The 15,407-nt window shown below is 44.3% G+C and overlaps 1 protein-coding gene across 1 annotated transcript in view; it reads right to left on the reverse strand.

Annotated features, from left to right (window-relative positions):
• Positions 1-4,980: 4,980 nt before the first annotated feature.
• LOC135563864 (circumsporozoite protein-like) overlaps positions 4,981-15,407 on the reverse strand; it is a 16,978-nt gene continuing 6,551 nt past the window's right edge. The window contains exons 2-3 of the mRNA XM_065007708.1: positions 5,295-5,733; positions 4,981-5,253 (exon numbers count right to left, since the gene is read on the reverse strand). Of these exons, the coding sequence (XP_064863780.1) occupies positions 4,981-5,253; positions 5,295-5,733 (712 nt within the window). The remainder of the gene's footprint in view (positions 5,254-5,294; positions 5,734-15,407) is intronic.

A 15,407-nucleotide genomic window follows, 5' to 3' on the forward strand; every position in this document is an offset into this window, starting at 1 on the left:
TCCGAAATTCCTTTTTGATACTGTCGCAAAGCTAACTAAAAAGCAGCATTCCCCAAGAGAGGATGACTTTCACTTTAGCAGTGATAAATTCATGAACTTCTTTGAGGAAAAGATAATGATTATTAGAAAGCAAATTACGGACTCCTCTTTAAATCTGCGTATTCCTCCAAAGTTGTCCTGAGTCTGCACAACTCTGCCAGGACCTAGGATCAAGAGAGACGCTCAAGTGTTTTAGTACTATATCTCTTGATACAATGATGAAAATAATCATGGCCTCTTAACCTTCAAGCTGCATACTGGACCCTATTCCAACTAAACTACTGAAAGAGCTGCTTCCTGTGCTTGGCCCTCCTATGTTGAGCATAATAAACGGCTCTCTATCCACAAAACTCACTAAAAGTGGCAGTAATAAAGCCTCTCTTGAAAAAGCCAAACCTTGACCCAGAAAATATAAAAAACTATCGGCCTATATCGAATCTTCCATTCCTCTCAAAAATGTTAGAAAAGGCTGTTGCGCAGCAACTCACTGCCTTCCTGAAGACAAACAATGTATACGAAATGCTTCAGTCTGGTTTTAGACCCCATCATAGCATTGAGACGGCACTTGTGAAGGTGGTAAATTACATTTTAATGGCATCGGACCGAGGCTCTGCATCTGTCCTCGTGCTCCTAGACCTTAGTGCTGCTTTTGATATCATCGATCACCACATTCTTTTGGAGAGATTGGAAACCCAAATTGGTCTACATGGACAAGTTCTGGTCTGGTTTAGATCTTATCTGTCGGAAAGATATCAGTTTGTCTCTGTGAATGGTTTGTCCTCTGACAAATCAACTGTAAATTTCGGTGTTCCTCAAGGTTCCGTTTTAGGACCACTATTGTTTTCACTATATATTTCACCTCTTGGGGATGTTATTCGAAAACATAATGTTAACTTTCACTGCTATGCGGATGACACGCAGCTGTACATTTCAATGAAACATGGTGAAGCCCCAAAATTGCCCTCGCTAGAAGCATGTGTTTCAGACATAAGGAAGTGGATGGCTGCAAACTTTCTACTTTTAAACTCGGACAAAACAGAGATGCTTGTTCTAGGTCCCAAGAAACAAAGAGATCTTTAGGCTGGGTTTCTGTACAGCACTTTGAGATATCAGCTGATGTACGAAGTATAAATACATTTGTTTTGATTTGACTTCATCTGTCATAGTGGTTGAATCTTTATTAATTTAACCATTGATGGACAGGATATGTGATGTACTCTCTCTGTGTATAAGAAGCCACAATACAGTGGGGAGAACAAGTATTTGATACACTGCCGATATTGCAGGTTTTCCTACTTACAAAGCATGTAGAGGTCTGTAATTGTTATCATAGGTACACTTCAACTGTGAGAGATGGAATCTAAAACAAAAATCCAGAAAATCACATCGTATGATTTTTAAGTAATTAATTTTTTATTTTATTTCATGACATAAGTGTCTGACCACCTACCAACCAGTAAGAATACAGGTAACAAGTTCAAACAGGTACAATTAATACAGGTAATGAGTGGAGAACAGGAGGGCTTCTTAAAGAAAAACTAACAGGTCTGTGAGAGCTGGAATTCTTACTGGTTGGTAGGTGATCAGACACTTATGTTGTGCAATAAAATACAAATTAATTACTTAAAAATCACACGTGATTTTCTGGATTTTTGTTGTAGATTCCGTCCCTCACAGTTGAAGTGTATCTATGATAAAAAATGACAGACCTCTACATGCTTTGTAAGTAGGAAAACCTGCAAAATCGGCAGTGTATCAAACACTTGTTCTCCCCACTTTATCTGTTCTTCTCAAACAAACCATCATGTGGACGCGATGTATTTAAACTGTAACACCACACACATAGACCTGTCTGGAAATATCTATATTCCTTTATGTACAAAGGTGTGTTTGGTGTAGTTTCCTCTGGTCGTGTGGAGAAGGTATTTTATTCTAATAAAGCCAGTCTCGGGAGAAGACTTGGATTGCTGGTTCTCTAAACAACTTAAAGATTCCATGGGAGAAGAGGATCCACACACTGAAACATGGTCTATGTCCCAAATGGCTGGGCTCTGGTCCAAAGTACTGTACTAAATAGGAATAGGATGCATCCATGCACTCCAACTCTATTGTTATATCTCTCTGTTTGGCTAGGAGAGAACTGTCTTCTGTTTGGCTAGGAGAGAACTGTCTTCTGTTTGGCTAGGAGAGAGAACTGTCTTCTGTTTGGCTAAGAGAAAACTGTCTTCTGTTTGGCTTGGAGAGAGAACTGTCTTCTGTTTGGCTAGGAGAGAACTGTCTTCTGTTTGGCTAAGAGAGAACTGTCTTCTGTTTGGCTAAGAGAAAACTGTCTTCTGTTTGGCTAGGAGAGAACTGTCTTCTGTTTGGCTAGGAGAGAACTGTCTTCTGTTTGGCAATGAGAGAGAACTGTCTTCTGTTTGGTTAAGAGAGAACTGTCTTATGTTTGGCTTGGAGAGAACTGTCTTCTGTTTGGCTAAGAGAGAGAACTGTCTTCTGTTTGGTTAAGAGAGAACTGTCTTTTGTTTGGCTAGGAGAGAACTGTCTTCTTTTTGGCTAGGAGAGAACTGTCTTCTGTTTGGCTAGGAGAGAAATGTCTTCTGTTTGGCTAGGAGAGAAGTGTCTTCTGTTTTGCTAAGAGAGAGAACTGTCTTCTGTTTGGCTAGGAGAGAGAACTGTTTTCTGTTTGGCTAAGAGAGAACTGTCCTCTGTTTGGCTAAGAGAGAGAACTGTCCTCTGTTTGGCTAAGAGAGAGAACTGTTTTCCGTTTGGCTAGGAGAGAACTGTCTTCTGTTTGGCTAAGAGAGAGAACTGTCTTATGTTTGGCTAGGAGAGAACGGTCTTCTGTTTGGCAATGAGAGAGAACTGTCTTCTGTTTAGCAATGAGAGAGAACTGTCTTCTGTTTGGCTAGGAGAGAGAGAACTGTCTTATGTTTGGCTTGGAGAGAACTGTCTTCTGTTTGGCTAAGAGAGAACTGTCTTCTGTTTGGTTAAGAGAGAACTGTCTTCTGTTTGGCTAGGAGAGAACTGTCTTCTGTTTGGCTTGGAGAGAAATGTCTTCTGTTTGGCTTGGAGAGAAATGTCTTCTGTTTGGCTAGGAGAGAACTGTCTTCTGTTTGGCAATGAGAGAGAACTGTCTTCTGTTTGGTTAAGAGAGAACTGTCTTATGTTTGGCTTGGATAGAACTGTCTTCTGTTTGGCTAAGAGAGAGAACTGTCTTCTGTTTGGTTAAGAGAGAACTGTCTTTTGTTTGGCTAGGAGAGAACTGTCTTCTTTTTGGCTAGGAGAGAACTGTCTTCTGTTTGGCTAGGAGAGAAATGTCTTCTGTTTGGCTAGGAGAGAAGTGTCTTCTGTTTTGCTAAGAGAGAGAACTGTCTTCTGTTTGGCTAGGAGAGAGAACTGTTTTCTGTTTGGCTAAGAGAGAACTGTCCTCTGTTTGGCTAAGAGAGAGAACTGTCCTCTGTTTGGCTAAGAGAGAGAACTGTTTTCCGTTTGGCTAGGAGAGAACTGTCTTCTGTTTGGCTAAGAGAGAGAACTGTCTTATGTTTGGCTAGGAGAGAACGGTCTTCTGTTTGGCAATGAGAGAGAACTGTCTTCTGTTTAGCAATGAGAGAGAACTGTCTTCTGTTTGGCTAGGAGAGAGAGAACTGTCTTATGTTTGGCTTGGAGAGAACTGTCTTCTGTTTGGCTAAGAGAGAACTGTCTTCTGTTTGGTTAAGAGAGAACTGTCTTCTGTTTGGCTAGGAGAGAACTGTCTTCTGTTTGGCTTGGAGAGAAATGTCTTCTGTTTGGCTTGGAGAGAAATGTCTTCTGTTTGGCTTGGAGAGAAATGTCTTCTGTTTGGCTTGGAGAGAAATGTCTTCTGTTTGGCTAGGAGAGAAGTGTCTTCTGTTTTGCTAAGAGAGAGAACTCTCTTCTGTTTGGATAGGAGAGAGGAATGTCTTCGAAACAGATGTATAGCTTTTCAGTATCACCCTTAAGGCAACATCCCAGCGAGAAGTGGGGATACGTTTCTTTGTGCATCTTCTCATTGCTATTTTTACACAGAGAAAGAGCTTTCCCTGTCTGTTCAGAGATCTCCAGATGTTTAATGTGTTATAGTGTCTTTTGGAGATAGACTGTGGATGTTTCTCAAAACGCACGCAAATGGCAGCCGGGAAGAGTTTGAGCATAAGTCCAAATGGCAGCCGGGAAGGGTTTGAGCATGAGTCTAAATCATTGGGTTTGAGCATGAGTCTAAATCATTGGGTTTGAGCATGAGTCTAAATGGCAGCCCGGAAGGGTTTGAGCATGAGTCTAAATCATTGGGTTTGAGCATGAGTCTAAATCATTGGGTTTGAGCATGAGTCTAAATCATTGGGTTTGATCATGAGTCTAAATCATTGGGTTTGAGCATGAGTCTAAATCATTGGGTTTGAGCATGAGTCCAAATGGCAGCCGGGAAGGGTTTGAGCATGAGTCCACGTCAAAGAGTTTGAGTCCAAACCAAAGTATGGATGGCACTTCTCTAATCTGTACTGCTTTTGTACATATTTTGAAGCATCGATGCAACTATGTAAAGAAATATGATGCAACCATATCACACACTCCAGTCCAAAACCAGAACAAAGCAAGAACCAATCCAGAACCAAACCGGAACCAATCCAGAACAAAGCCAGAACCAAACCAGAACCAAACTACAACCAAACCAGAACCAATCCAGAACCAATCCATAGCCAATCCATAGCCAAACAGGAACCAATCCATAACCAATCCATAACCAAACCAGAACCAATCCAGACCCAATCCATAACCAATCCATAACCAATCCAGTATCAAGCCAGAATCAATCCATAACCAAACCAGAACCAATCCAGAACCAAACCACATAGAGCAGAGGAACAGCAGCAGAACAAGAAAGAAGGACCACAGATTTTTGCTGACTTCACTTGAGGTGACAATTTGTCAGCAACATGTATGGGTGGGGCTGGACATGGGGCAGGATGTGGGGCTGGACATGAGGCTGGACGTGGGGCTGGACGTGGGGCAGGATAGGGGCTGGATGTGGGGCTGGAAGTGGGGCTGGACATGGGGCTGGATGTGGGGCTGGATGCGGGGCTGGATGCGGGGCAGGATGTGGGGCTGGAAGTGGGGCTGGACATGGGGCAGGATGTGGGGCTGGACATGAGGCTGGACGTGGGGCAGGATGTGGGGCTGGATGTGGGGCTGGATGCGGGGCTGGATGCGGGCAGGATGTGGGGCTGGAAGTGGGGCTGGACATGGGGCAGGATGTGGGGCTGGATGTGGGGCTGGACATGAGGCTGGACGTGGGGCTGGACGTGGGGCTGGACGTGGGGCTGGACGTAGGGCTGGATGTGGGGCTGGATACGGGGCAGGATGTGGGGCTGGAAGTGGGGCTGGATGTGGGGCTGGACATGGGGGTTGATGTGGGGCAGGACGTGGGGGTTGATGTGGGGCTGGATGTGGGGGTTGATGTGGGGGTTGATGTGGGTGTTGATGTGGGGGTTGATGTGGGGGTTGATGTGGGGGTTGATGTGGGTGTTGATGTGGGGGTTGATGTGGGGGTTGATGTGGGTGTTGATGTGGGGGTTGATGTGGGGGTTGATGTGGGGGTTGATGTGGGTGTTGATGTGGGGGTTGATGTGGGGGTTGATGTGGGGGTTGATGTGGGGGTTGATGGATGTCTCTATTAGAAACCTAAACACACACACACACACACACACACACACACACCCCAATCCAAGGAGGAGGAAGAGAGGACATAAAGAAAAGATTCAGCCAAGCATCACCTTCTGTAGAGGGCATGACTACCCCAGTACAACACAATGCTGATCCTCTCCTCTGTTCTGCCTGGCTGGTGGTTTGGTCCTGGACCACCATGAAACACACAGACCAGCCGCTGAAACACTCACCCCAACCGCTCAATACAATCAGCTCTGGGGGGGGGGGGGAATACAATTCATATATGCTCTGATTTTGGGAAAGCAACTACTGGTGCAGGAAATGACATTGAATGTTTTAATCTTCAAACGAACGACAAGGTCCTGCATTTAGTCTTCCAGGCTAGATGGAGCTGGGCCCCACAGCCCTGTGTATGTCCCTCCAGGCTAGACGGAGCTGGGCAACACAGCCCTGTGTATGTCCCTCCAGGCTAGATGGAGCTGGGCTCCACAGCCCTGTGTATGTCCCTCCAGGCTAGATGGAGCTGGGCTCCACAGCTCTGTGTATGTCCCTCCAGGCTAGATGGAGCTGGGCTCCACAGCCCTGTGTATGGCCCTCCATCCTAACACTACTCTACAACCTCTCTAGGTGTTGAGTGTTTCTGTATCCTAACACTACTCTACAACCTCCCTAGGTGTTGAGTGTTTCTGTATCCTAACACTACTCTTCAACCTCCCTAGGTGTTGAGTGTTCCTGTATCCTAACACTACTCTACAACCTCCCTAGGTGTTGAGTGTTCCTGTATCCTAACACTACTCTACAACCTCCCTAGGTGTTGAGTGTTTCTGTATCCTAACACTACTCTTCAACCTCCCTAGGTGTTGAGTGTTCCTGTATCCTAACACTACTCTACAACCTCCCTAGGTGTTGAGTGTTCCTGTAACCTAACACTACTCTACAACCTCCCTAGGTATTGAGTGTTTCTGTATCCTAACACTACTCTACAACCTCCCTAGGTGTTGAGTGTTCCTGTATCCTAACACTACTCTACAACCTCCCTAGGTATTGAGTGTTCCTGTATCCTAACACTACTCTACAACCTCCCTAGGTGTTGAGTGTTCCTGTATCCTAACACTACTCTACAACCTCCCTAGGTATTGAGTGTTCCTGTATCCTAACACTACTCTACAGCCTCCCTATGTATTGAGTGTTCCTGTATCCTAACACTAATCTACAACCTCTCTAGGTGTTGAGTGTTTCTGTATCCTAACACTACTCTACAACCTCCCTAGGTGTTGAGTGTTTCTGTATCCTAACACTACTCTACAACCTCCCTAGGTATTGAGTGTTCCTGTATCCTAACACTACTCTACAACCTCCCTAGGTATTGAGTGTCCCTGTATCCTAACACTACTCTACAACCTCTCTAGGTGTTGAGTGTTTCTGTATCCTAACACTACTCTACAACCTCCCTAGGTGTTGAGTGTTTCTGTATCCTAACACTACTCTACAACCTCCCTAGGTATTGAGTGTTCCTGTATCCTAACACTACTCTACAACCTCCCTAGGTGTTGAGTGTTCCTGTAACCTAACACTACTCTACAACCTCCCTAGGTATTGAGGGTTCCTGTATCCTAACACTACTCTACAACCTCCCTAGGTGTTGAGTGTTTCTGTATCCTAACACTACTCTACAACCTCCCTAGGTATTGAGTGTTCCTGTATCCTAACACTACTCTACAACCTCCCTAGGTGTTGAGTGTTCCTGTATCCTAACACTACTCTACAACCTCCCTAGGTATTGAGTGTTCCTGTATCCTAACACTACTCTACAACCTCCCTAGGTGTTGAGTGTTTCTGTATCCTAACACTACTCTTCAACCTCCCTAGGTGTTGAGTGTTCCTGTATCCTAACACTACTCTACAACCTCCCTAGGTGTTGAGTGTTCCTGTATCCTAACACTACTCTACAACCTCCCTAGGTGTTGAGTGTTTCTGTATCCTAACACTACTCTTCAACCTCCCTAGGTGTTGAGTGTTCCTGTATCCTAACACTACTCTACAACCTCCCTAGGTGTTGAGTGTTCCTGTAACCTAACACTACTCTACAACCTCCCTAGGTATTGAGTGTTTCTGTATCCTAACACTACTCTACAACCTCCCTAGGTGTTGAGTGTTCCTGTATCCTAACACTACTCTACAACCTCCCTAGGTATTGAGTGTTCCTGTATCCTAACACTACTCTACAACCTCCCTAGGTGTTGAGTGTTCCTGTATCCTAACACTACTCTACAACCTCCCTAGGTATTGAGTGTTCCTGTATCCTAACACTACTCTACAGCCTCCCTATGTATTGAGTGTTCCTGTATCCTAACACTAATCTACAACCTCTCTAGGTGTTGAGTGTTTCTGTATCCTAACACTACTCTACAACCTCCCTAGGTGTTGAGTGTTTCTGTATCCTAACACTACTCTACAACCTCCCTAGGTATTGAGTGTTCCTGTATCCTAACACTACTCTACAACCTCCCTAGGTATTGAGTGTCCCTGTATCCTAACACTACTCTACAACCTCTCTAGGTGTTGAGTGTTTCTGTATCCTAACACTACTCTACAACCTCCCTAGGTGTTGAGTGTTTCTGTATCCTAACACTACTCTACAACCTCCCTAGGTATTGAGTGTTCCTGTATCCTAACACTACTCTACAACCTCCCTAGGTGTTGAGTGTTCCTGTAACCTAACACTACTCTACAACCTCCCTAGGTATTGAGGGTTCCTGTATCCTAACACTACTCTACAACCTCCCTAGGTGTTGAGTGTTTCTGTATCCTAACACTACTCTACAACCTCCCTAGGTATTGAGTGTTCCTGTATCCTAACACTACTCTACAACCTCCCTAGGTGTTGAGTGTTCCTGTATCCTAACACTACTCTACAACCTCCCTAGGTATTGAGTGTTCCTGTATCCTAACACTACTCTACAACCTCCCTAGGTGTTGAGTGTTCCTGTAACCTAACACTACTCTACAACCTCCCTAGGTGTTGAGTGTTCCTGTATCCTAACACTACTCTACAACCTCCCTAGGTATTGAGTGTTCCTGTATCCTAACACTACTCTACAACCTCCCTAGGTGTTGAGTGTTTCTGTAACCTAACACTACTTTACAACCTCCCTAGGTGTTGAGTGTTCCTGTATCCTAACACTACTCTACAACCTCCCTAGGTATTGAGTGTTCCTGTATCCTAACACTACTCTACAACCTCCCTAGGTGTTGAGTGTTCCTGTAACCTAACACTACTCTACAACCTCCCTAGGTATTGAGGGTTCCTGTATCCTAACACTACTCTACAACCTCCCTAGGTATTGAGTGTTCCTGTATCCTAACACTACTCTACAACCTCCCTAGGTGTTGAGTGTTCCTGTAACCTAACACTACTCTACAACCTCCCTAGGTGTTGAGTGTTCCTGTATCCTAACACTACTCTACAACCTCCCTAGGTGTTGAGTGTTCCTGTAACCTAACACTACTCTACAACCTCCCTAGGTGTTGAGTGTTCCTGTATCCTAACACTACTCTACAACCTCCCTAGGCGTTGAGTGTTCCTGTATCCTAACACTACTCTACAACCTCCCTAGGTGTTGAGTGTTCCTGTATCCTAACACTACTCTTCAACCTCCCTAGGTGTTGAGTGTTCCTGTATCCTAACACTACTCTACAACCTCCCTAGGTGTTGAGTGTTCCTGTAACCTAACACTACTCTACAACCTCCCTAGGTATTGAGTGTTTCTGTATCCTAACACTACTCTACAACCTCCCTAGGTGTTGAGTGTTCCTGTATCCTAACACTACTCTACAACCTCCCTAGGTATTGAGTGTTCCTGTAACCTAACACTACTCTACAACCTCCCTAGGTATTGAGGGTTCCTGTATCCTAACACTACTCTACAACCTCCCTAGGTATTGAGTGTTCCTGTATCCTAACACTACTCTACAACCTCCCTAGGTGTTGAGTGTTCCTGTAACCTAACACTACTCTACAACCTCCCTAGGTGTTGAGTGTTCCTGTATCCTAACACTACTCTACAACCTCCCTAGGTGTTGAGTGTTCCTGTAACCTAACACTACTCTACAACCTCCCTAGGTGTTGAGTGTTCCTGTATCCTAACACTACTCTACAACCTCCCTAGGCGTTGAGTGTTCCTGTATCCTAACACTACTCTACAACATCCCTAGGTGTTGAGTGTTCCTGTATCCTAACACTACTCTACAACCTCCCTAGGTGTTGAGTGTTCCTGTATCCTAACACTACTCTACAACCTCCCTAGGTGTTGAGTGTTCCTGTATCCTAACACTACTCTACAACCTCCCTAGGTGTTGAGTGTTCCTGTATCCTAACACTACTCTACAACCTCCCTAGGTGTTGAGTGTTCCTGTAACCTAACACTACTCTACAACCTCCCTAGGTATTGAGTGTTCCTGTATCCTAACACTACTCTACCTTCTCCCTAGGTGTTGAGTGTTCCTGTAACCTAACACTACTCTACAACCTCCCTAGGTGTTGAGTGTTCCTGTATCCTAACACTACTCTACAACCTCCCTAGGTGTTGAGTGTTCCTGTAACCTAACACTACTCTACAACCTCCCTAGGTGTTGAGTGTTCCTGTATCCTAACACTACTCTACAACCTCCCTAGGTATTGAGTGTTCCTGTATCCTAACACTACTCTACAACCTCCCTAGGTGTTGAGTGTTCCTGTATCCTAACACTACTCTACAACCTCCCTAGGTGTTGAGTGTTCCTGTATCCTAACACTACTCTACAACCTCCCTAGGTGTTGAGTGTTCCTGTAACCTAACACTACTCTACAACCTCCCTAGGTGTTGAGTGTTCCTGTATCCTAACACTACTCTACAACCTCCCTAGGTGTTGAGTGTTCCTGTAACCTAACACTACTCTACAACCTCCCTAGGTGTTGAGTGTTCCTGTATCCTAACACTACTCTACAACCTCCCTAGGCGTTGAGTGTTCCTGTATCCTAACACTACTCTACAACATCCCTAGGTGTTGAGTGTTCCTGTATCCTAACACTACTCTACAACCTCCCTAGGTGTTGAGTGTTCCTGTATCCTAACACTACTCTACAACCTCCCTAGGTGTTGAGTGTTCCTGTATCCTAACACTACTCTACAACCTCCCTAGGTGTTGAGTGTTCCTGTATCCTAACACTACTCTACAACCTCCCTAGGTGTTGAGTGTTCCTGTAACCTAACACTACTCTACAACCTCCCTAGGTATTGAGTGTTCCTGTATCCTAACACTACTCTACAACCTCCCTAGGTGTTGAGTGTTCCTGTAACCTAACACTACTCTTCAACCTCCCTAGGTGTTGAGTGTTCCTGTATCCTAACACTACTCTACAACCTCCCTAGGTGTTGAGTGTTCCTGTATCCTAACACTACTCTACAACCTCTCTAGGTGTTGAGTGTTCCTGTATCCTAACACTACTCTACAACCTCCCTAGGTGTTGAGTGTTCCTGTAACCTAACACTACTCTACAACCTCCCTAGGTATTGAGTGTTTCTGTATCCTAACACTACTCTACAACCTCCCTAGGTGTTGAGTGTTTCTGTATCCTAACACTACTCTACAACCTCCCTAGGTATTGAGTGTTCCTGTATCCTAACACTACTCTACAACCTCCCTAGGTGTTGAGTGTTCCTGTAACCTAACACTACTCTACAACCTCCCTAGGTATTGAGGGTTCCTGTATCCTAACACTACTCTACAACCTCCCTAGGTGTTGAGTGTTTCTGTATCCTAACACTACTCTACAACCTCCCTAGGTATTGAGTGTTCCTGTATCCTAACACTACTCTACAACCTCCCTAGGTGTTGAGTGTTCCTGTATCCTAACACTACTCTACAACCTCCCTAGGTATTGAGTGTTCCTGTATCCTAACACTACTCTACAACCTCCCTAGGTGTTGAGTGTTCCTGTAACCTAACACTACTCTACAACCTCCCTAGGTGTTGAGTGTTCCTGTATCCTAACACTACTCTACAACCTCCCTAGGTATTGAGTGTTCCTGTATCCTAACACTACTCTACAACCTCCTAGGTGTTGAGTGTTCCTGTAACCTAACACTACTTTACAACCTCCCTAGGTGTTGAGTGTTCCTGTATCCTAACACTACTCTACAACCTCCCTAGGTATTGAGTGTTCCTGTATCCTAACACTACTCTACAACCTCCCTAGGTGTTGAGTGTTCCTGTAACCTAACACTACTCTACAACCTCCCTAGGTATTGAGGGTTCCTGTATCCTAACACTACTCTACAACCTCCCTAGGTATTGAGTGTTCCTGTATCCTAACACTACTCTACAACCTCCCTAGGTGTTGAGTGTTCCTGTAACCTAACACTACTCTACAACCTCCCTAGGTGTTGAGTGTTCCTGTATCCTAACACTACTCTACAACCTCCCTAGGTGTTGAGTGTTCCTGTAACCTAACACTACTCTACAACCTCCCTAGGTGTTGAGTGTTCCTGTATCCTAACACTACTCTACAACCTCCCTAGGCGTTGAGTGTTCCTGTATCCTAACACTACTCTACAACCTCCCTAGGTGTTGAGTGTTCCTGTATCCTAACACTACTCTACAACCTCCCTAGGTGTTGAGTGTTCCTGTATCCTAACACTACTCTACAACCTCCCTAGGTGTTGAGTGTTCCTGTATCCTAACACTACTCTACAACCTCCCTAGGTGTTGAGTGTTCCTGTAACCTAACACTACTCTACAACCTCCCTAGGTATTGAGTGTTCCTGTATCCTAACACTACTCTACAACCTCCCTAGGTGTTGAGTGTTCCTGTAACCTAACACTACTCTACAACCTCCCTAGGTGTTGAGTGTTCCTGTATCCTAACACTACTCTACAACCTCCCTAGGTGTTGAGTGTTCCTGTAACCTAACACTACTCTACAACCTCCCTAGGTGTTGAGTGTTCCTGTATCCTAACACTACTCTACAACCTCCCTAGGTATTGAGTGTTCCTGTATCCTAACACTACTCTACAACCTCCCTAGGTGTTGAGTGTTCCTGTATCCTAACACTACTCTACAACCTCCCTAGGTGTTGAGTGTTCCTGTATCCTAACACTACTCTACAACCTCTCTAGGTGTTGAGTGTTCCTGTATCCTAACACTACTCTACAACCTCCCTAGGTGTTGAGTGTTCCTGTAACCTAACACTACTCTACAACCTCCCTAGGTATTGAGTGTTCCTGTATCCTAACACTACTCTACAACCTCTCTAGGTGTTGAGTGTTTCTGTATCCTAACACTACTCTACAACCTCCCTAGGTGTTGTGGAGGTTTTGTATGTATTGAGGAGAATCTGAGCTGAGATCATATGATGTTGACCTGCGGGGCCTGTTGTCTGGGGTGGAGCAGGGGTTTATGGGTAGAGAGACAGATGGCTGCGGTGAACCTGAAGATCCAGGATGGATTGGAGCTTCCTGATTGCTAGAGAATGTTAACATCTACTCCCCTGGCACCTGTCATCATGTGCTGTCTGTCTTCTCAAACAGGACTACCTCTCTCTGTCTGTCTTCACAAACAGGACTACCTCTCTCTGTCTGTCTTCTCTAACAGGACTTCCTCACTCTGTCTGTCTTCTCTAACAGGACTTCCTCTCTCTGAGAATGTAAACATCTACTCCCCTGGCACCTGTCATCGTGTGCTGTCTGTCTTCTCTAACAGGACTTCCTCTCTCTCTGTCTGTCTTCTCAAACAGGACTACCTCTCTCTCTGTCTTCTCTAACAGGACTTCCTCTCTCTGTCTGTCTTCTCAAACAGGACTTCCTCTCTCTGTCTGTCTTCTCAAACAGGACTTCCTCTCTCTGTCTGTCTTCTCAAACAGGACAACCTCTCTCTCTCTGTCTTCTCTAACAGGACTACCTCTCTCTCAATTATAAAGGTATTGTGAGATATTATTCATCCTAATCAGACAGGTTTTTTACATGGACGATACATTGGAGATAATATAAGACAAGTACTGTAAAAAATAGAATACTTTGAAAAATCTTATTGCAATTTCAGTTTAATCACTTAAAAAGATAGAACAAATAATACAACAAATATTGTGGTTAAACTTAAATATACAAATTGATTTAAAAAAAAATCTATTGTTCTATAAAATGTTTCAAAAAGCTATCATTTTTTAAATGATATCATAAATAGGACTGGTGGTGTTATGCAGCTAACACAGACATATGGAAATGTCTGCTCTACCCAAAATTACATCCAACTAATTGCAGCATTACCACAGAAATGGAAGAGGCAAGTAGAAGGGGAAAAGTAAGGAACTTGTATATCGGCCCTGTATTAAAGAACATAAATGGTTAAAGAAAAGTGTGATAAATAAAAACATATACCAATTTCATTTAAGGACCAAAAAACTGACAGCTGTGCCATATAAATTGCAAAACAGTTGGAAAGAGATTTTCGATGTACCCATTCCATGGCACATGGTTTATGAATTGATACGCAAAACAAAACCTGATTCAAAACTTCGAATATTTCAATTTAAATTATTATGCAAAATTCTTGCAACTAATAGAAGGTTATATATATGGGGTTACAATGTTCCCAGCTCTGCAGATTCTGCTGTGAGGAGGCAGAGTCATTAGATCATTTATTTTGGGATTGTCCACATGTAGCTCGTTTTTGGTCACAGGTCCAGGAATGGCTGAAGAACTGCGATAATTGAACTAACGCTGCAGACAACTGGGTGATTTTAAAAGTCAATCAATCAATAATGTAATCATTATTTTAGCAAAAATGTTTATTTTTAATTCACAATCTATAGAAGCTATGCGAATAGAAAGTTCCAGTACATTTGTGAAGCATCACAGCACACTAGAACACTGTATGGCAAATGGAAATCCAAAATGGATGATGTTGAGAGATAGATGGGAGGGGTTGAATGGAGCTGAAGGGACTGGATGATGTTGAGAGATAGATGGGAGGGGTTGAATGGAGCTGAAGGGACTGGATGATGTTGAGAGATAGATGGGAGGGGTTGAATGGAGCTGAAGGGACTGGATGATGTTGAGAGACAGATGGGAGGGGTTGAATGGAGCTGAAAGGACTGGATGGTGTTAAGAGACAGATAGGAGGGGTTGAAAGGAGCTGAAGGGACTGGATGATGTTGAGAGATAGATGGGAGGGGTTGAATGGAGCTGAAGGGACTGGATGATGTTGAGAGATAGATGGGAGGGGTTGAATGGAGCTGAAGGGACTGGATGATGTTGAGAGACAGATGGGAGGGGTTGAATGGAGCTGAAAGGACTGGATGGTGTTAAGAGACAGATAGGAGGGGTTGAAAGGAGCTGAAGGGACTGGATGATGTTGAGAGACAGATAGGAGGGGTTGAATGGAGCTGAAGGGACTGGATGATGTTGAGAGACAGATGGGAGGGGTTGAATGGAGCTGAAGGGACTGGATGATGTTGAGAGATAGATGGGAGGGGTTGAATGGAGCTGAAGGGACTGGATGATGTTGAGAGATAGATGGGAGGGGTTGAATGGAGCTGAAGGGACTGGATGATGTTGAGAGACAGATGGGAGGGGTTGAATGGAGCTGAAGGGACTGGATGATGTTGAGAGATAGATGGGAGGGGTTGAATGGAGCTGAAGGGACTGGATGG

The sequence above is a fragment of the Oncorhynchus nerka genome, linkage group LG22 (assembly GCF_034236695.1).
Source record: "Oncorhynchus nerka isolate Pitt River linkage group LG22, Oner_Uvic_2.0, whole genome shotgun sequence".
NCBI lineage: Eukaryota > Metazoa > Chordata > Actinopteri > Salmoniformes > Salmonidae > Oncorhynchus > Oncorhynchus nerka.